Consider the following 17,639-nt stretch of genomic DNA (forward strand, 5'->3'; position numbering starts at 1 on the left):
CCAACTTAATCAACTCTCTGTCCATCCATGCACCCATTTATCCACTCATCTGCCTACCTATCCATTCATCTAACTATCCAGTTATTCATTTTGCATTTGCCTTCTATGCACTCATCTCATCATTTGCTCATACAACCATGCGCTTATCCATCTATTCATCTATCCACCTATCCATCCATCCATCCATCCATCCATCCTTTTTTCGATTTTATTTATTTATTTAAAGATTTTATTTATTTATTCATGAGACACACACACACACACACACAGAGAGAGAGAGAGAGAGAGAGGCAGAGACACAGGCAGAGGGAGAAGCAGGCTCCATGCAGGGAGCCTGACGTGGGACTCGATCCTGGGTCTCCAGGATCCCGCCCTGGGCTGAAGGTGGTGCTAAACCGCTGAGCCACCTGGACTGCCCTCAATCCATCCTTCTTACCACTTATCCAGTGCCCTACCTGCCTTTCCACCTGTCTTTCTATCTATGCATTCATCTCTCTATGTCTCTATGCATCCTTGTATTTGTCCCTTCATCTACCCATTCCTTCGTTCATCAACTTGTCCACTCATCTACTTGGCCATTCACCTACTTGCCCATTTGTCTACCTGCCTATCCGTCCATCCACCCACCCACCATTTACTGAGCACCTATTTAGCTAAGGGCTAGGGACACACTGACAGCCAGAAGACAAATTAGAGAAGTTGATGCTGGCTGTGACTAATTAGGAGGTTGTTACAGCCCAAGGAAGAGAAGATGAGGCATGGCCAAGGGTATGAAGAAAAGATGATAGATGAGTGAGGTATTGGGGGAGTCCAAAAGCCTTAGCAATGGTTTTAATATTGCTTTCTTGGGTTGCCTGGGTGGCTCAGCAGTTGAATGTCTGCTTTTGGCTCAGGGAGTGATCCCAGAGTCCTGGGATCGAGTCCCGCATCAGGCTTCCTGCATGGAGCCTGCCTATGTCTCTGCCTTTCTCTCTGTGTCTTTTATGAATAAATAAGTAAAATCTTAAAAAAATAATATTGCTTTCTTACATCTTCATGCACACGCACACACAAAGCTCAGCTCACCTGGTCCACCCACAATGCCAGGCCCCCCAACACCTGGGACTCCGACACCTGGGACTCCGACACCTGGGACTCCGACACCTGGGACTCCAACACCTGGAACTCCAAAGCCTGGCCCACCAGGCACCAAGCCTCCAGCAGCTCCTGTAAAAGGGAAGGATTGTTCTCCTAGCCTGGACCCCATAGGAACCTCAGAGGGCTTCCAAGGGCACAGCTCTGGGAGCTCTGGGAATGGCAGGTCCTGAGGGCAGGATCCCAGGTGGGCTGGCATTGCCCCTGCCTGGATCCTACTCAACTGAGAGATGGGAAGGGATGCTAGAACCTGCAAAGAGCTCTGAGGGTTTGGATCTGTGGGTGGGAAGACTGCAATGTAGGTCTAAAGCAAAGTCAGGTCTCTCTGCTGGGCCCCCAGGCAGTGGGTGCAGCAGCATTGGGGCAGCCCTGAGGGTAGGATGGGAGAAGCCAGATGCTCCATGGGACACCTCCCCACCTCGTGCTCCCACCTGGGCCAATCAGTGGAGAACAGTGGCCTTCCAGAAAGAGTGGCCAGAATGGGCAAGGGCAAGGAGGTAAGAACATTGCATGTTTGGGGAGGGGGAGACAGACTGCCATAGATGGATGAGGGCAAAGTCCACCAGCCTCATAGTACTAGGCTATCCAAGGCCCACATGGACGGGGGGCTGAGGGCACCGGGGCCTGGGTTGGCCACCCTTTGGGGCACTCACCATACTTAGCTGCCTTTGCGGCGGCCTTTGCTGCAGCAGCTGGAGTCCCCGCCCCTGGAGAGATAGCCACAGGGGGTAAGGCCCTTTCCTGGTGGCCCTCCCAAGAACATCCCCAGCCCCTGCTCGATGGATGCTACCTGCGATGCCTCCGATCCCAGGAATTGCACCAGCCCCGCCAGGAATGCCGGCGCCTCCAACACCAGGGAGAACCCCAGCTCCTCCGGCACCTGCTGGGATGGGGACAGTGAAGATGTGGCTCCCAGGGCCTCTCCTGAGGCTGGGTAGGAAGGCTGCTTGGATGCTGGAATTTTAACTAGCACAGTCTCCTCTGGGAATGCAGCCCAGGCATCTCCGGCTGGGCCTGCTGGAGGAGGCCCCCACCTCACTGTTCCTTGACTCACCCCCAAAGTGTCCATTTCAACACGCTCATTAAGGGACTTCGATGTTTTCAGACAAATCCCATTCTAATCACTGCCACATACTGAGAAACCACAAACGGCCGCTCCCCGGGCCAGAGGGGCCCCTGTAGGAATGTTCAAGGCTTCCCCTCCCTGTGTTCCGAACACTCGGCCAAGTTTGTAATCCAAGAGCCTGGCTGCCCGGCTCTGGCAGCCCCTCGTCGCCCCACTCTCCTGCTCCCACATTCCAGCCATCCCCTCCAGCCTTGGGGGCCTAGAAGGAGGGCCAGTGGGGCCTCCATGGAGCAGGCCTCCAGCTTGGGGCTTCCCCTCCACTCTTGCCTCCTTGGGCTGGTGGGGAGATGTCTTCTGTCCCATTGGGGTCCAGGAGGGACTCCCCTGGGACTGGAGATGAAAGTTAGGACCTCAGCCCTGTAATGTGATTCTGAACTGGGGGATGAGCTGGGGCAGGGCACAGATGCTCATTCTGCCCTCCCTATGTGCATGGGGAAGGCCATGCCATGCCTGCTAGCCAAGGGATCATGGGGCAGGTTAAAGGTTTTATAGGACACATTAAATTGATACTGAACAACTGCATTGTTTAAATGCTCATGTAGGACCACCTAAAATTATCATTCTAACCACCATAGTACCCATCCTCTCTGCCCAGGCTTCTCCTACCTATTTTAACCACATGTCAAACTCCAGAATCAAACATCATTTTCTCTGAGAAGCCTTCCTGATTTCCCCCAGGTAGGAATAATGTCTCCCTCTTCTTGATTCCCACCATAGTGCCTGTATTTTCCATCAGGTTTCTTATTTGACCCTGGTCTCTGAAATGGATGGATGGATGGATGGATGGATGGATGGATGGAAGGAAGGAGGGACTGATGGATGGAGGGATGGATGGAGGGAGGGATGGATAGATATGGAATGGAAGGATGGAAAGAGGGAGGGACTGATGGATAGATGGAGGGAGGGAGGGAGGGAGGGATAGATGAAGGATGGAGGGATGGGAAGAGGGAGGCATGGAGGGATTTAGAGGGAGGAATGGAGGGCAGATGAATAGATGGATGGATGAATGAAGGGATAGAGGGAAGAGTGGATAGATAGAGGGATGGAAGGAAGGAGGGATTGATGGATGGATGGATGGATGGATGGATGGAGGAGTGGAGGGAAGTGGATGGATGGATGGGAGGGAAGGTGGATGAGAGATAGGGATGGATGGAGAGAAGGATAGAAGAAAGATTGAGTGGATGGACACATGGAGAAATGGGTGGTATTGAAAACATTGGATAAATGGGGTGTGGAGGGGCTGCCTTCGTTACTTCTCTGTGAGGCAGACTCTCAGGGATAATAGGGATGGAGAGGCTGGGAGCTGGGCGCTGGCAGGTGCACTCACCAAACTTTGCTGCTTTAGCTGCTGCTGCTGCAGCCTGGGTGCCAACTCCTGGGGGAGGAAGGAGAAAGACTCTGAAAACTGTACTCCTGAAAGTCCAGAGCCCACCTATTCCAGCCCCATGAGAACCAACCCTTTCACAAAAGGGTGTGGATGAGGCGCCTCATAGCAAGCAGAGCTGAGGGAGCTGCCCCCACCCAAGATCCTTCTGCAGGCTCAGACTGGGGTCTGGATGCAGGGTGGGCTGGCCTGTATCCTGGAGAGATCCTGGCCAGCCTCAGGGCTCTGGAGCCCAGGCAATTGATTGGTGCCCCTTTGGCTGACAGTTGGGGGAGGTTTTCCTTACCTGTCCCCGTCGGGTACCCAGCCTTGCCTGCAGCACCTGCCACTCCTCCAGGCCCATAGCCTATGAAACAGAGAGGCTCAGTGGGCATCTGCACAGATCTCGCTGTGGCTGCCCACCCCTGCCCTGAGCCTCAGGAGTCAGGCTGCCCAGAGTCTCCACCCTTTCACTCCCAGCCAGAGTTACAAAACAGATATAAATGGGTGTGGGACACTTATTCCCATTTACAGATGAAGAAACTGGTTTACAGAGAAGAAGCTGGTTTGCCCAAAGGCCTGGGGCTAAGTGTGAGGGCCAGGATTGAGAAGCAGGCTGCCTCAGTCCAGGTTCTATGTTTCTTAGGGGATTCCCTTGCCAAGCCTCTACCCCATCCCCAGTTGGGTGCTCTCCTTGCCAGGACCCTGGAGCTGGAAAGAGCTAGAAGCCCATCCATTTAGGAGGGTCTTACTCACCATAGGGCAGTTTCCCAGTGCTGTAGGGCAGTCCGTAGCCACCTGAAGAGAGGGCAGGGCAGGCTCAGAGGCTGCTCCATGGCAGCCCCTGTGCTGGGCTCCCACTGTCCATGGAGACAGATCTATACCCACTGATACTGGGGCCTGAGTCCTCCCTACACACACCAAAGGTTCTGAGCTGCTCAGAGAGGCTCTTTGGTGGAGGAGGCCCTGGCTGGAGGAGGGAAAGTGCACCCCTGCCTGAGGGGCTTATGGAACACCCCTTCCCCTACAAAACTAGGACCTGCTGTGGCCCTGGAATCTTAGTATCTTCCTTATCATCCTCCCAACAAGGAAATATCTCATTGTCTCAGCTGATTGTGGGGACAGGGGTCGACATCAGAGGGGTCTTTCCATTGATGGCTGTTTCTTATCATCAACATATATTGTTTCCCATCGGGGCTGTGATTCTGTGTACCTGTGCATGCATGAACATGTGTGTACACATGTGTGTGCATGTAAGTGAGGCCAGGGCCTACAGGATTCCTTTCACTTGCTGGCGACCAGATGTGGGCTTCAATGCTCAGGTGTCCTAACCCCTCCCCCCCCAGACACCAGTGGCCAAAAAATGTCCCCCACAAGCTGGCTTCTCAGCAGTGAGGCCCTGTGAGTGGTGCCCCCTTGAGTCCTCCTCCTGATTTACCCGGCAGCTTGGGTGCCTTGATAGGGTACCCCAGCGGGACTCCAGGCTGCTGGCCCCCAAAGGGTCCAACTCCTGCGGGAACAAGGAGAGCAAACTCAGGTCCCAGCAACGTGGGCCAGCAGCCCTGCAGAGCCCTTGGCCTCACACTCCACTTTCTGCTCAGAATGAGTTCCAGAAACCATCCTGTCTTCCTGCCTCTTTGTCACTGGTCAGCCTGACATTCCTCAGTGCCAGGTCACTTCCTCCAAGAAAGTGCAGGACTCTTTACCTCCTGGGGCTTGGGCCACAGTTGAGGCCTGTACCTCTCACGGCATTTGGCACAGACGGGTGGGTTTTCTGGGCTCATTTGGCTACTACACAGAGGGCTTAGGATTGGGGAAGCGGCCTGTGATTGAGGCCACATTGTGCTGAAGCCTGTCCAAGGCCTAGGGCAGTAGGCATGAGGGAAGCTGGACAGGCCTTAATGGGATTCGGGGGTGCCTCGCCCCTCCCAGGGCAAGAGCCCCTGCCTGGCTGGCTACTCTGTTGGCCTGCCCACCCACCAAGGGACACCCAGCTTTGCCTCACCTGGGATTCCAGCAAAAGCTCCGCCTCCACCTGCAAGGACAAGGAGCCAACACTGCAGCCCTGCCACCCTGGGTGCCGGGCATCAAGGTGCCAGGCAACCTTGAGGGGTGAGCCGACCAGAGCATGGCCCATTCTGCCCAGACCTCCCAGCTCAGATTTGGGGATTTCTGAGAGGGGTGCTGCCCACCTTGACCAGCTGGAATGGGGCTGGAGCACAAGAGGTGCCCACCTGGAAGGCCCTGGGCCCAGGGTCCCCATCCCCACCCACACCCCCACCCCAGGCCAAAGGGGCCTGAGGGTGGCTGGAAATTCCTGCCATGGGCTCCCAGTCCCCTGGCCGCATACCTGGGGCCTTGGCCTTGACTCCTGTTCCAGTGGGGACCCCAGGGAGCACCCCCACACCTGGGAAGCGAGCTCCTGAGGGGACAGAGAGGGAAGCTGGTAGTGAGGGCGGGAAGGCAGGCCTTGCAAGCACCCACACCTCCCCTGGCTCACAGAGCTGACCTTCGGCGGTACCAGTGACAGGCATGGCTCATGGGGTGGCGGTGACTCTCTTTCCCTGTCTGCCCCAAGGTCAGAAGACCTGAGCTTTAATCCCATTTCCTAGGCACTTGAGCCTTCGCCTCAGTTGGCCTTCTCTCCAAACTGGAGTTAATTCCTAGCTACACTGCCCGGTGTCCCCAGAGAGGGGAGACGGTGAAAGCCTGCTTGAAGGGGGAGGCCCGTGTCCTTCTGGGCCCCTCCTGGAGGTGCACTCCCACCAAACATAAAGCAGTCATCTGCTGTGGCTGGGAACTCCATTTGCCAGCTTCTGGTGCTTCCACTGTTCCTGGGGCCATTGGAGCTGGGCCACCTCGGCCAGAGGGACAGTGAGGAGGGACACCCTGTCAGCAGATCCCTCAGAGCAGGCCTAATCTGGGCTTTTGGGGGAATTCAGGAGGTCACGTGTTGGGCGGGGTGGCCAGGCCCTGGCAGGGAAAGGAGGGCAAGAGGGCAGCTCAGAGGGGTCTCCTGCAGGGCGGATGTGCTGGGCGGGCCTCCTGGTGACTCAGAGCTTTTGGGAAACAGCTGGCCACAGTGGGATGTGGTGCGTCCCCGGGGGGCCCTCCTTGGGCTGTGATGATGATGATGGTCTGGGTTTGGGGCCGGGGTAAAGCTGACTGGCCTCTGTGGGGAGAGATGCCCAGGGGCCTTCTTTCTGTTGGCCTGAGCTTTGATGCTTAGGGAGATGGGGTTGGCTGGGTCACCCTGGCTCCTGGGGAGGTGACAGGTCACCTGGGAGGGTGCCAGAGGCTACTCTCTTTGCTATAGGGTTCCCTTCTTCCTCTGGTCCTCACCTGTGCCTGGGAGCACTCCGCCTGGGTATACACCTGGCAGCCCCACACCTGTGGCCAAGAGAAGAGGTTTGAGCCGTGAGCCGCAGCCCAGTCCCTAGGTACCCCTCCTGGGCCCCTCTCTCTGGAGTGGCTCCGGGGCCCCCACACCTGCCGCCCAGGGCCTGGAGATGTAGCCAGGGACATATGCGTGGTGGCCGCAGCTCTCCCACGAGTTTCGGAAGTCATCTGCAAACCCTTCTGTGTGTGGATTTATCTTGTCTCCTGGAGCCTGTTTACATGGCTGGCTCAGCCCACCTCTGGGCTAACAGCTTCCAGATGTTCCCTCCCTGCTGTGTGGACTCAGGCAGCCTTTTGTTCAACCTGAAGTCACTTCCTCAAGGGCTTTGTGCAGAGAACAAGCACCAGATGGGGAGTCAGGGCGCCCCCGGGCTCAGCCCCGCTCTGGCTCTGCCGTGACTGCCTTGGGCCCTTCAGTGTCCATCCTGAGCACTCCCCCCAACCCCCCCGCCCCACGCCCCATCTGTCACTTGACTGCCTGCCATAGATGGTGTCTCTGAGGTCTCTTTCTACCCCAAGATGTGGAAGAAGGGCCCGGAAGGTAGGCCGGGGCACCTCTCCCGTGTTTCTGTGTTATACCACCCGTGGGGCCTGGCTGGCTGCCCTGCCCGCTATGCCTGGGGCCCCCCCGCTTCCTGTGCGGGGTGGGGGGTGCTCTACCCTCCCCGCCCTCCACCCTCCAGCCCCGGGGACTGCACACTGACCGGGCACTTTCCCGGGCTTCCCTCCCGCTCCGACTCCGACTCCGACTCCGGCTCCGGGCTGAGGCACCACCGCACCTGGCACGGGATGGGCCGCATCAGAGTGGGTGCCTCCCATGCCTGCGGCCCTCACCTGGGCAACTCAGGTCTAACCCTCATACCTGTAGACACTCCTAAGCCGCCAACACCACCAATGCCGCCAACACCACCAATGCCGCCAACGCCACCAAGCCCAGCACCTACAGAGCCAGGAGCGGGAGAGGGAAGGGGTCACACCGGGAGTGCTGGGAGGCAGGAGGGCCCTGGGCTGCCAGTTGAAGGTCCTGCATTAAGTCTGGCCGGGCCACCGCCTCACTTTGACACTTGGGCACAGCTGGTTGCCTCCCCAGCCCCGGCGGATTGGAGATAAGAATTCTGCGGTCCGCGCCTCCCCAGAAAGGTGCTTTTGCAAAGTTGGGAGTTCACAGAGGGCAGAGGGCTTACGGCATGTCCCCAGGGGTAACACTCACCAGCCTTGGCAGCTTTATAGGCTGCAGCAGCACCCGCCACTCCTCCGGGCACCAGACCCCCAGGGAAGGCTCCTGCAGGAAAGGCCCCGAGCCCTGCCGAGGGGAGGACTGGGTGAGGCTCTGAGCCCCAGCCCGCCGGGCCCTCTCCCTCCTGGGAGGTGCATTTGAGGTGGCTTCTCTGCTCTCTGTAGGACTTCCATGCCAAACAACGACCCCTGCTCCCAGGACTAGGTTTAGTGCTGGAGGGCAAAATATGCCAGGCTGCTCTGCTCAGCCTCACAAAATTGCTGGGATCTTTTGGGATCCTACTCCCCTCCTCCAGAAAGCTTTTCCAAGGCCCTGCTGAGTTGAACCGCTCTGGGCTCCATTGGCCCCTGGGACTTCTCTCCAGCTCTCCCCAAGACCCAGCTATGACCTATGTGTGCCCTGGGCAGCTGCTCAGGGCAGGTGGTCTCCACATCACCTCCCATGCTAGCATCCAGGACCAGCCTGGCGTGCCATCCCTGATACCCCAACTGCCCTCCACACTGAACAGATGCCCTGGGCTTGGCTCTGGCCCCCAGATGGGCACGTTGCCTGGGTATCAGCACTAACCTGCTCCAGGGCCACCGCCTGCCAGCCCAGCAGCACCTGTGGGGAGAAGGGGACAGAGCCAGGTGAGGAGAGGAGAGGCTGGCATGTGGGCATCATTCTGGGGCCCAGAGTGGGAGGGGTCTTGTGGAGGGTGACCAGGAACCAGGCAGTTCTGTGGTCATTGAGTGGCGCTCAGCCCTTAAGCTGGACTTAAGCAGTTGGTACTTAGGGATCAATCCTGATAAAATAGTGAGCAGCTACTATGTACCGTGCAGGTGTGATAGCCTTGACCCCCCTTCCCCCATAACACTCCTAGGCTAGACCTTGCTTCCCCTAGGCCTGTCAGGTAATGGGGGTCCCATCAGGGCTTTCTGTGCCAGAAAGCCCTGCTTCTCTGTTCTTACCCTCGGCACCCACCCCCCTGGACTGCTTCCTTGCAGGGGTCCCCTGGCTCAGCCCACTTCTTTTCCCCTATATCTGGAACCCCTTCTGCCTCCCACCATTTGTCTGTCTGTCCATCCAGCCTGCCCTGCAGTCCAGAAGCCTTCTTGCTTGCAGACGGATGCTAAAATGTTTATGAGAAGCCAAATGGGTCCCTTTGGCTCTCTCCTTCCCACATCTGGGCCCAATTGCTCTTTCTCCCCCTCCAGGAGACATTCCATGGCTTGGGCCAGGACTGATGGGCAATCAGGTTGGAGTTCACAACCGAGCCAGGTTTGTTTCCAATTCTGTGAGAATCTTTCCTGCAAGCTCCAGTCCTGGCTACCAGTGTCCTAATCCCCGGGGCAGCCCTCTCTGGGGATAGATGCCAGACGTGGGGGTACTGCTGAACCCTAGGGGCAGGGAGGTCTCTCTGGCTTTCACTGGATGTGGTCCCCTGTCCCACGCCCATCGCCTAATTTGTCTGAGTTGACCATGTCTGAAACTCAGCCATCCTCTCTGTAAGGTGCGTCTCTAACTCCGGTCCCTCTCCCGTCCAGGCAGATGTGGTGCACGTCAGGCCAGGCCTGGGATGTGCTGGGCTCACTTCCTGAGCACCGCAGGCCCTGCCCCTCCCCAGTTGTGTCAGGGCTTTCTCTCAAGCCAAGCCCATTTCCTGAACTCCAAGAGGGCAGGGAACACGCTCAGGCCTTTCCTGACCACAGAAAGGCTGGGAAGAGAAGATGGGGACCCAGCAGGAAGTGAGAAGAAGCTAGGGCCGGTGGGGTGAGCAGCCAAACCTCTTCCCATGCTCCCCCTCCAGCTGTCTGATCTCAGGGTCACCTCCAGCAAGACTGACCCCACCCCTGCTTGCCCTCCTTCCTGGGGACTCACCTGGCCCAAACGCCCCCAGGAGTCCAGCCCCTGGAAAGGAGGAGAGGGGTGAGGAGATGACTGTAGCCAGGAGCCCAGCAGCCTGGCCAACCCAGCCCCCTGTCTTCCCAGAGTCAAAGAGCCCTGGATTCAAACCCTGCTGCCGCTACCTGCAATGCATGTGGGGGAGCAAGTTACTTCACCTCTCAGAGACTCAGTACCCCCATCTACCACGGTGTCCCCGCCCTTTTGGGACCAGTGGACTGGGGAACAGAAAGCACCTAGTGTGCACAACCTGCCAGGGCACCCAGTGGGTGTCTCTGCTCTTTCCTGTCCTCCCCAGCAGGCAGCTGGCCTCCAGCTGGTGCTGGGGGTGTGGGTGGCATTGGCTCCCAGCTGCCTGGGCTCCCACTGAGAGTCTAGGCAGGGCCGGCCCGCTGAGGCCCACGTGGAGCAGCTGCCAGGCCACCCACCCTCTACTTGTCAAGGGATTAATTGTTCCCAAGCACGACACGCGCCGCCTGCGCCCTGTTCCATCCTGCCTGGGCAGGCCCGGATGTCCCCGTGGCCTGGGTGCTGATGCTGAAAGGGGATGACCTCAGGGAAGTCATGGAACCCAGCCCCTTCCCAGTGGAAGGAGATGTCCTGACTTCCCTTTTGGTCTACTCCTTTACCTTGAGCTGAAAGTTCTTCCAGATGTCTACTCTAAGTCTTTCACTCATGATCGCCTCACTTTAGCACCCATCCCTTAGGGGACTCTGTGTGCAGCTGTCCCAATCTTCCCTCTAGTATTTTATCACAACTTGCCACAGGTTCCCTGTTGCCAGTGGGACCCATTCATTCCCCCTCTAGCTTTGCAGTCACAACCCCCACTAACTTGGGCTTTCCCAGCTGAGCAAAGTCCTACTTCCATGCCTTCACCTTCTCTCTACCATGTGAGATCGGCTGGCCCCTCCAGGGAGACAGGATGCAGGTTCTGGCAGGATAAGCAATGAAGTTCAAAGGCTCCTGGCCTCACAGACCCCCCCTACAGACCCCAGAAAACCCCTTGCTCAGGACTCCTGTTCTCCTTTCTCTCTCTTGCCTGACCCAGCTCTGGAGTTTCACAACCCAGATGGGCTTGCAGGGAAGGGGGATCTGGGTCTTGTAGATTCATTTGCACTTGGATCATTGAACACTGGGATTTCGTAAGAGCCGTTGGACATGCAAACTGTCCTGGAGCCTCTGGCTTCAGAGCCAGGGAGACGTGGAGCAGGGGGTGGGGGTGGGGTGGGTGCCACATGTGGAGCATCTCACATCGATGGGGCTGTAAATCTGGACGGAGACACCATTTCCTCCACCTGTTCCTTATCCACCAGTGCTTCCTGGAGGGACCCACCCTCCCCCTTTCCTGGGGTATGTTTTTTTGGAATTGGTGATGGACTTCAGTGGCAGATCCAGGCCCCATGGGCAAGGCTCAGACAGATCTAGGCAGATCTTCTTACTGGAAACCTCCAAGGTCTAGACAGAGCTGGAAGGGGCCTGGTCAGGAGGGGAGCTCATCTGGGGCCAGGGTCAAGGTTAAATCCAGGCTTTGGTCTTGGGTCAGGGTTCAGCCTGAGGTCAATTGTCATTGAGGTCAGAGATATCTAGGGTCTTGGCCTACAGGTTAGAGGAAGCTTGGTCTGGGATCAGGGGACCATCCAGGTGGAGTATGAGGCCCACCACCTGTGTCTGAGCACCAGAGTGACATTCACAGTCTTGGGGACTGGGACATGAGTCCCTACATTTGCCTCAGCACCAGGGCTTTTTTGCCAAGGGGACTCTCCAGGCAGCTGGGCACATGGGCATTTGCAGGGTAGACCCCAGATACCCCTCACACAGAGAAGACATCAAGCTGACTCCTGTCTCCTGTTTCTGGAGGTCCTGGGGTCTGGTACCAGCCTGCTTATACCTGCTGCTCACCACCTCCCTCCCTCCTCCTGCCTGTTGGCTCCCTTGCCTCAGGTCTTACCTGGCTTGGGAGGTTTGCCTCCGGGCCCCAGAGCTGCAGAGGGAAGAGATGGTGGTGAATGGAGAGCTAGCCCAGGCCACTATTTATCTCCTATATATCTTGCTGGGACAGTGTGGGGGATCTCACTCCCCCAGGTCCTGGAAGGGCCGACAGGGATGGTCTTCCCCTTTTGACAGGGAGCTGCTGGGAGTGCAGTGTCTGGACATGTGGGTGGGAAGCCCGGCTCTGGCCCTAATTTATGACTTCTACTGCCTCAGACTCAGTTTCTCAGCCCCAGAAGGGAAAGACAATACCCATTCAGCAGGTCTTGCAGGGGTGTCATAGAGGATCAAAAGAAATGGAAAAGAAGGCAGGGGCCCCCAGAGGAAGTGGTCAGGGGAGGGGCTTGGAAGGCCAGTGGGCTCCAGCTCTCCCCAATGGATGTTCCCTCTGTAAACCGAGGGAGTCCCTGATGCCAGGCTTTCTGGGGTTCTGAGGCTGGGGCACCTGGATGGACCAGAGTGACAGCCAGACCCCATCAGTGAGGACCCAAGTTTGGTTTCTTAGCTCACCTCCTCCTCCCAGACCTCCAATACCAGCACCTGTGTTGAGAGAGAGAGGGAGAGAGAGAGAGAGAGGGAACCATCAGTGTCTCTGCCAGAAAGCTGCCCACTGACCCATGATCAAATCCTTCACTGCGTAGCTGCATGACCTTGGGCAAGCCTTAACCTCTGTGAGCCTCAGTTTCCCCATTGGGCCAACAGCTCGATGCCTGTTTGCATCTGGGTGTGTGCCAGCAGTTCACCTCAATTTCATATCAGTGCTGAACACTCAAATGCTTCGTTTCTTTTCTTTTCTTTTCTTTTCTTTTCTTTTCTTTTCTTTTCTTTTCTTTTCTTCTTTTCTTTTCTTTTCTTTCTTTTCTTTTCTTTTCTCTTTTCTTTTTTCTTTTCTTTCTTTTCTCTTTTACTAGATCACCAGTTTATTATAAAAGGATGTGACCGTGGAGCAGCCGGATGAAAGAGGCATAGGGGGCAAAGTTTGGGGAAAGGGCGCAGGGCTTCCACGCCCTGTCTGGGCACCTCTCTTCCTGCATGTACAGGGGTCCACCTCCCTGGCAGGGCCTCTCCAATACTTTTTAAGTATTGAAAGTATTACTTTTGATTTTTCAATCTGCTTTAAGGCATGGTGCTTTTTTCCAAATCAACACAAAACGTGCCCCCCTCCCAGCCTCCCATACCAGAGCAGCAACATTCTGCTGGTGGTCTTTCGGGGGTGTTCCTAGTCTCCACCGGCACGTGGCTGCTGCTTTCATATCGTTAGCACCTGAAAAACGCCTCGCCCCACAGCTGGGCAGGTAACACACTCATATTTTTTAGTAGATGTGTATTATGTCAGAGTTTACCTAATCACACCCTCTGTCAGGTGGGCTTCTTGTTTAAAGTCTTTGCAAATAACCTTCCGATAAACCTTGCTCGGGATCTCTCTTTTCCTCTACTTTTCAATTATTTTCTTTGAATGAATTCCCAAGAGGGAGGTTAATGAAAGGCAGGAGCGCGCGAAGGTGCCCACTTTCGTATGGCCTTGTGAACATTGTCTTTCATCTTTCAGAAAATGTATGCTCTGAGTGCTTGTAAAAGTGTCTTTTAAGTCAGAAGGAGTGGCTCGTGGGTCTGCTGTGCTAGTCGTGCCAGTGCTCTTCCCGGCTGCGCTGGCACGCGGCGCCTCTCCTACCAACTGATCACAATCTGCCTTACCTGAAACGTGGAATTTCGCGTACGTTACCTGGGTAATAGACGCCTCCAGGAACTCCACCAGGAACAGCCCCCGGGACCCCTGGAAGTAAGTACGGAGAATCCTCCATCAGCCAGAACTAATGAAGGCACAGTGACAATAACGAGGCAGATGGCAATGACGACATTGCACGTCTACAGAGTGATGCATGTTGGCCAAGAGACTGATGTTTATAAAGCATTTTCTCATTCATCCTTCTCAAAATAGCCCCACGAGGTTGGAAGGGCAGAGATTACTCTCTTCATTTTAACAGATGTGAAGTCGGGCTCAGAGAGGTTAGGAGTGGCCAGGGAAACACAGCTGGATTTAAGCCCCGGCCGCGTCCCCCCTCCTCTGAACATGACGGCTTGCACGGCGTTACCTGCTTCTCTCGCCCTGGAGGGGGCTGGCACGGGGCTGGGAGCGGGTGCCGTCTGCCGGGCAGGCGGCGTGAGCGGGGGCCAGAGCTGTGGGAGGGCAGGCCGGGCTGTGACGGCAAGCGGTAAGGACATGCGGCTGCTGCCAGCACAAATGCAGCCATTCCCACACTGATAGGATGGCGTGAGGTCAGCGTCCTCAGCCACTGGGCAGCAGTGGTTGGGTGGGGTTCTGGCTGTCTGACACAGGGCTGTCTTAGGAGGTGCCGGGGCCTGGAGGGGGACACCATGAATGAGCAAAGTGAATAGTTTCCTAAGGAAAAGCTAATTCACTGGCCAGGCCAGGGGCGGTCTGCCCGGCCAAGATCACGAGTTCGTTCCCCACGGACCCGCGAAGCTCTCGCTGGGGGACGCCGTGGTGCTGGGCCCCAAACCAGGCCCAAGTGTGGTCATGGCAACAGACAATCCTGGTGCAGAGCAGGCCCTGACTCCGCCACCACAGAGTGGCCCCGGCCTCAGTGAGCTGCCTTGCCAATGCTCCAGCCAGGGCTCCGGCACCACCCCACCGAAGGGTGCACAGAGTCGGGCAGCTCTGCAGTGTGTCCGGAGGCCTCACACCAGATGTCTGGCCTCTGTGGCCTGGCGATGCTGCACAGCTGGGTCTGATGGCCCCATGGCCCCGTTAGCCTCAGCGACAGCCCGGCAGGGTGGGGAATGCCAGGCTGTCATGGTCACCCCGTGCCAGAGCCCCGGTGCACACCTCCCAGGGCCTGCAGCTCCCCCAGGGCCTGTGATCCAGACCTGGGGTGTGCAAGCTATCTCGTCAGAGGCTCAGGGACACGGAGTGGTGGCCCCAGGAGGCTGGGCCTGCTGGGAATGAGCGTTTCTGCTCTGTCATCGGCTGCCAAGCACGCACATAGCCTGTCTTGGGCCTTGGATGCCTCCCTTGTCTCCAGCCTCCAGATCTGAGCACTGTCTCCTACAATGTCTTTCCTTGTGGTAGTCCAGGCCTTTCTCTGCCTCCATTCTCACCCTGCTCCCCTTTCTCTTCCTCTTGACAGTGCCTTGTCCCCACCTCTCTGCTCTCTGGCTCCAGGGCAGGCTGCAGGAGCAGACCCATCTGTCTCTAATCCTGGCTGTGCCACTTCTTACCATCTGTGTGACCTTGTGCAAGTCATGTAACCCTTTTGAGTCCCAGTTTCCTTGTAAGCAATGTGGGACTGATCACCTCTGCCTTTCAAGGCTGTTTGCAAATTGCCAAAGGGTTCAAATAAGAGACCGTCCTGCTCTTGACTTGGCATACAGTAATTGCTCAAAAAAAAAAAAAAAGGTGACCTTTTGTGTCCACTTTGCTGCACAGTGCATGGTGTGGGGCCAGGTATACAACAGACATTCAATAAACCACGAGTGAATTAGGTTGAGAGGAGGCAAGGATGGGTCTGGGTCCAAACTCTTCCATCCCCAGCCAGCCTGGGGGGCTCCCCACCTCGGGCCTGGCTGAACCCTTCCTTCCTCTGCCGAGGTTCTGCTCCCCTGCACCCCATCTGCATTTCCTCCTCTGCCTGCCCTCTCCCCAGCGCCTGCCCGGCTCTCTGTAGCCCTCCTGGCCTGCCCCAGCTCTCCCCACACCCCGGCCCCCCATGATTCAGTTCCCAATACTGATTGCCAAACTCCGTGCCTGAACCATGATGGCCGGGGGAGCGAGAGAGTTCGACCCCCACTTTGCACTGAGCTAATGGAGAAGGATTAGGGGGGTGCAAAGGATCCCTGCCCTGCCCCCTCTCACCACGTTCAGGAGAGGTGAGAACAGATTAAGACAGTAGTCAGTCAAGGGCCTTCAAAAAGGCAGCTTTCGAGCTCTAGCCGGTTCTCCTTCTCCTCACCTCCTTGGCTGGAACAGTTCCTCCTGCCAAGAGTGCTCTCCGCTACCCAAGTCCTGCACTTCCTCCTAGACTGAGCTCAAATTCTTCCCCTCCTGCCTTCTCTGAGCCTGTGGTTCTCACCGCTCAGCTGGCCCAAAGCAGTTGGCTTGGAGCATGCTTGTCTTGTTTTATGTGGGTTTGGCTTGTTTCACGGGCTAGCCCAGGGTGGAACTTGTCTCTTGCCTCTTAGAATCCTGGTCTTAGACTCTCAGAGATCATAACAGTCTTCTGGCCTGGGCGGAAACTCCTGCAAACATCCCCTTGTACTCCTGCTTGCACGCCTCTGGTGACAGGAAGATCACCCCCTCCCGATGCTGTTGGCCCTACCTGCAGAAAGGCTTTCTTTCTGCTGAGACAGAATCTGCCCTCCATCTCTCCACTGCTGTCTCCCAGAGCCCCAGAGCCCCAGAGCCCCAGGCTCATCTCTCACCCACAGACAGCCTCTCAAGCATTGCCCGTTCTTTTAGGTCTGACTCAAATGTAACTTCTGCTATGAAGCCTTCCTGGATTTCCTGGGACTCTCCTGGGCCACCCAGTCTCCTGGTCCTATCTGCTTCCTCCATCACTCATGCACACTCCACCCAGTAGACAAAACATGGCGTGAGCAGCAAGAGGGAAAGTTAAACCTTAAAAAATGTGCCCTAATTATAAGAGTCAATCGGTCCAAATAAACAAATTCTGAATAAGAAGATGTATTGTTTTAGAAATTCCCATTCCCACAGTCCCCTCACTTGATGTGATTTTTGCAGATGTTACACGGCTGGAGCCTCCCACTGGCCCAAGGAGATAAGTAGGGCAGGGATGTTTCTCCTCATTTTATGGCCAGGGAAACCAAGAGCCAGTGAGATGAGGCGCCTGGCCTGGGACCCACCGCTGACCCCAGTCACACGCAGGGCTTTCTGCCTGGGCCCCCGGGCTTTAGGTTCAAAGATGTGGAGAAGGCAGTTGGGGAATGAGCATCGGGCCAGCAGGCCTTGGCAAGGGGCTTTGCCAAGCCCAAGTCCAGGGGGCTGGCAAGGGAGCAGATAAGACCTCACGAAGCTGTTTATTGTTTGCCTGGAGAAAGGCTGCCAAGGGCTTTTCAAAAACAATCTGTCCTCTAGTGGGTGACTCTGTCCCCTCCCTCCCCTGGGCACGTCTGCCCTCCCGCCGTGGCTCCAGCAAATGCAGAGAGTGGGATTAACTCCTCACCCACAGACCCTCTGCCCTGGAGGCTCATCAGAGTTACCTGGGCAGCTTTTTATAAAACCTCCTCCACATCCAGTTCCTTCCTCTGGCCAAGTAAAGCAGGAATCCTTGGGTGGGACCCTGGTATCAGAGTTGTTTAAAGTTCTCCAGTTAACTCCAATATGCAGCTAGGGATGTTCCAAATCATCCTTAGTCCCGGAATCAGGAAAAGAAAAGGCTGATACATTTCTGGGGCATGGGGATGGAATTCTACCGAATTTAACTGTTTTCTCTATCTTTAAAAAGATAGATGGCATGGGGGTTTGGAGC

General features: G+C 56.4%; 1 protein-coding gene across 5 annotated transcripts in view; it reads right to left on the minus strand.

Annotated features, from left to right (window-relative positions):
- The window catches only part of ELN (elastin), a 31,904-nt gene that overhangs the window by 11,957 nt on the left and 2,308 nt on the right, over window positions 1-17,639 (minus strand). For 2 of the 5 annotated variants that reach the window (XM_038539091.1, XM_038539087.1), the window contains exons 2-19: window positions 13,856-13,906; window positions 12,643-12,672; window positions 12,092-12,124; window positions 10,120-10,149; window positions 8,827-8,862; window positions 8,233-8,325; window positions 7,885-7,962; window positions 7,727-7,801; window positions 6,966-7,013; window positions 5,974-6,045; window positions 5,629-5,658; window positions 5,062-5,133; window positions 4,380-4,421; window positions 3,931-3,990; window positions 3,588-3,635; window positions 1,925-2,017; window positions 1,788-1,841; window positions 1,066-1,206 (exon numbers count right to left, since the gene is read on the minus strand). In XM_038539091.1, the coding sequence (XP_038395019.1) occupies window positions 1,066-1,206; window positions 1,788-1,841; window positions 1,925-2,017; window positions 3,588-3,635; window positions 3,931-3,990; window positions 4,380-4,421; window positions 5,062-5,133; window positions 5,629-5,658; window positions 5,974-6,045; window positions 6,966-7,013; window positions 7,727-7,801; window positions 7,885-7,962; window positions 8,233-8,325; window positions 8,827-8,862; window positions 10,120-10,149; window positions 12,092-12,124; window positions 12,643-12,672; window positions 13,856-13,906 (1,086 nt within the window). The remainder of the gene's footprint in view (window positions 1-1,065; window positions 1,207-1,787; window positions 1,842-1,924; window positions 2,018-3,587; window positions 3,636-3,930; window positions 3,991-4,379; window positions 4,422-5,061; window positions 5,134-5,628; window positions 5,659-5,973; window positions 6,046-6,965; window positions 7,014-7,726; window positions 7,802-7,884; window positions 7,963-8,232; window positions 8,326-8,826; window positions 8,863-10,119; window positions 10,150-12,091; window positions 12,125-12,642; window positions 12,673-13,855; window positions 13,907-17,639) is intronic. The other 3 variants (XM_038539088.1, XM_038539089.1, XM_038539090.1) reach the window with 3 other exon arrangements.

Source organism: Canis lupus, chromosome 6 (assembly GCF_011100685.1).
Source record: "Canis lupus familiaris isolate Mischka breed German Shepherd chromosome 6, alternate assembly UU_Cfam_GSD_1.0, whole genome shotgun sequence".
Lineage (NCBI taxonomy): Eukaryota > Metazoa > Chordata > Mammalia > Carnivora > Canidae > Canis > Canis lupus.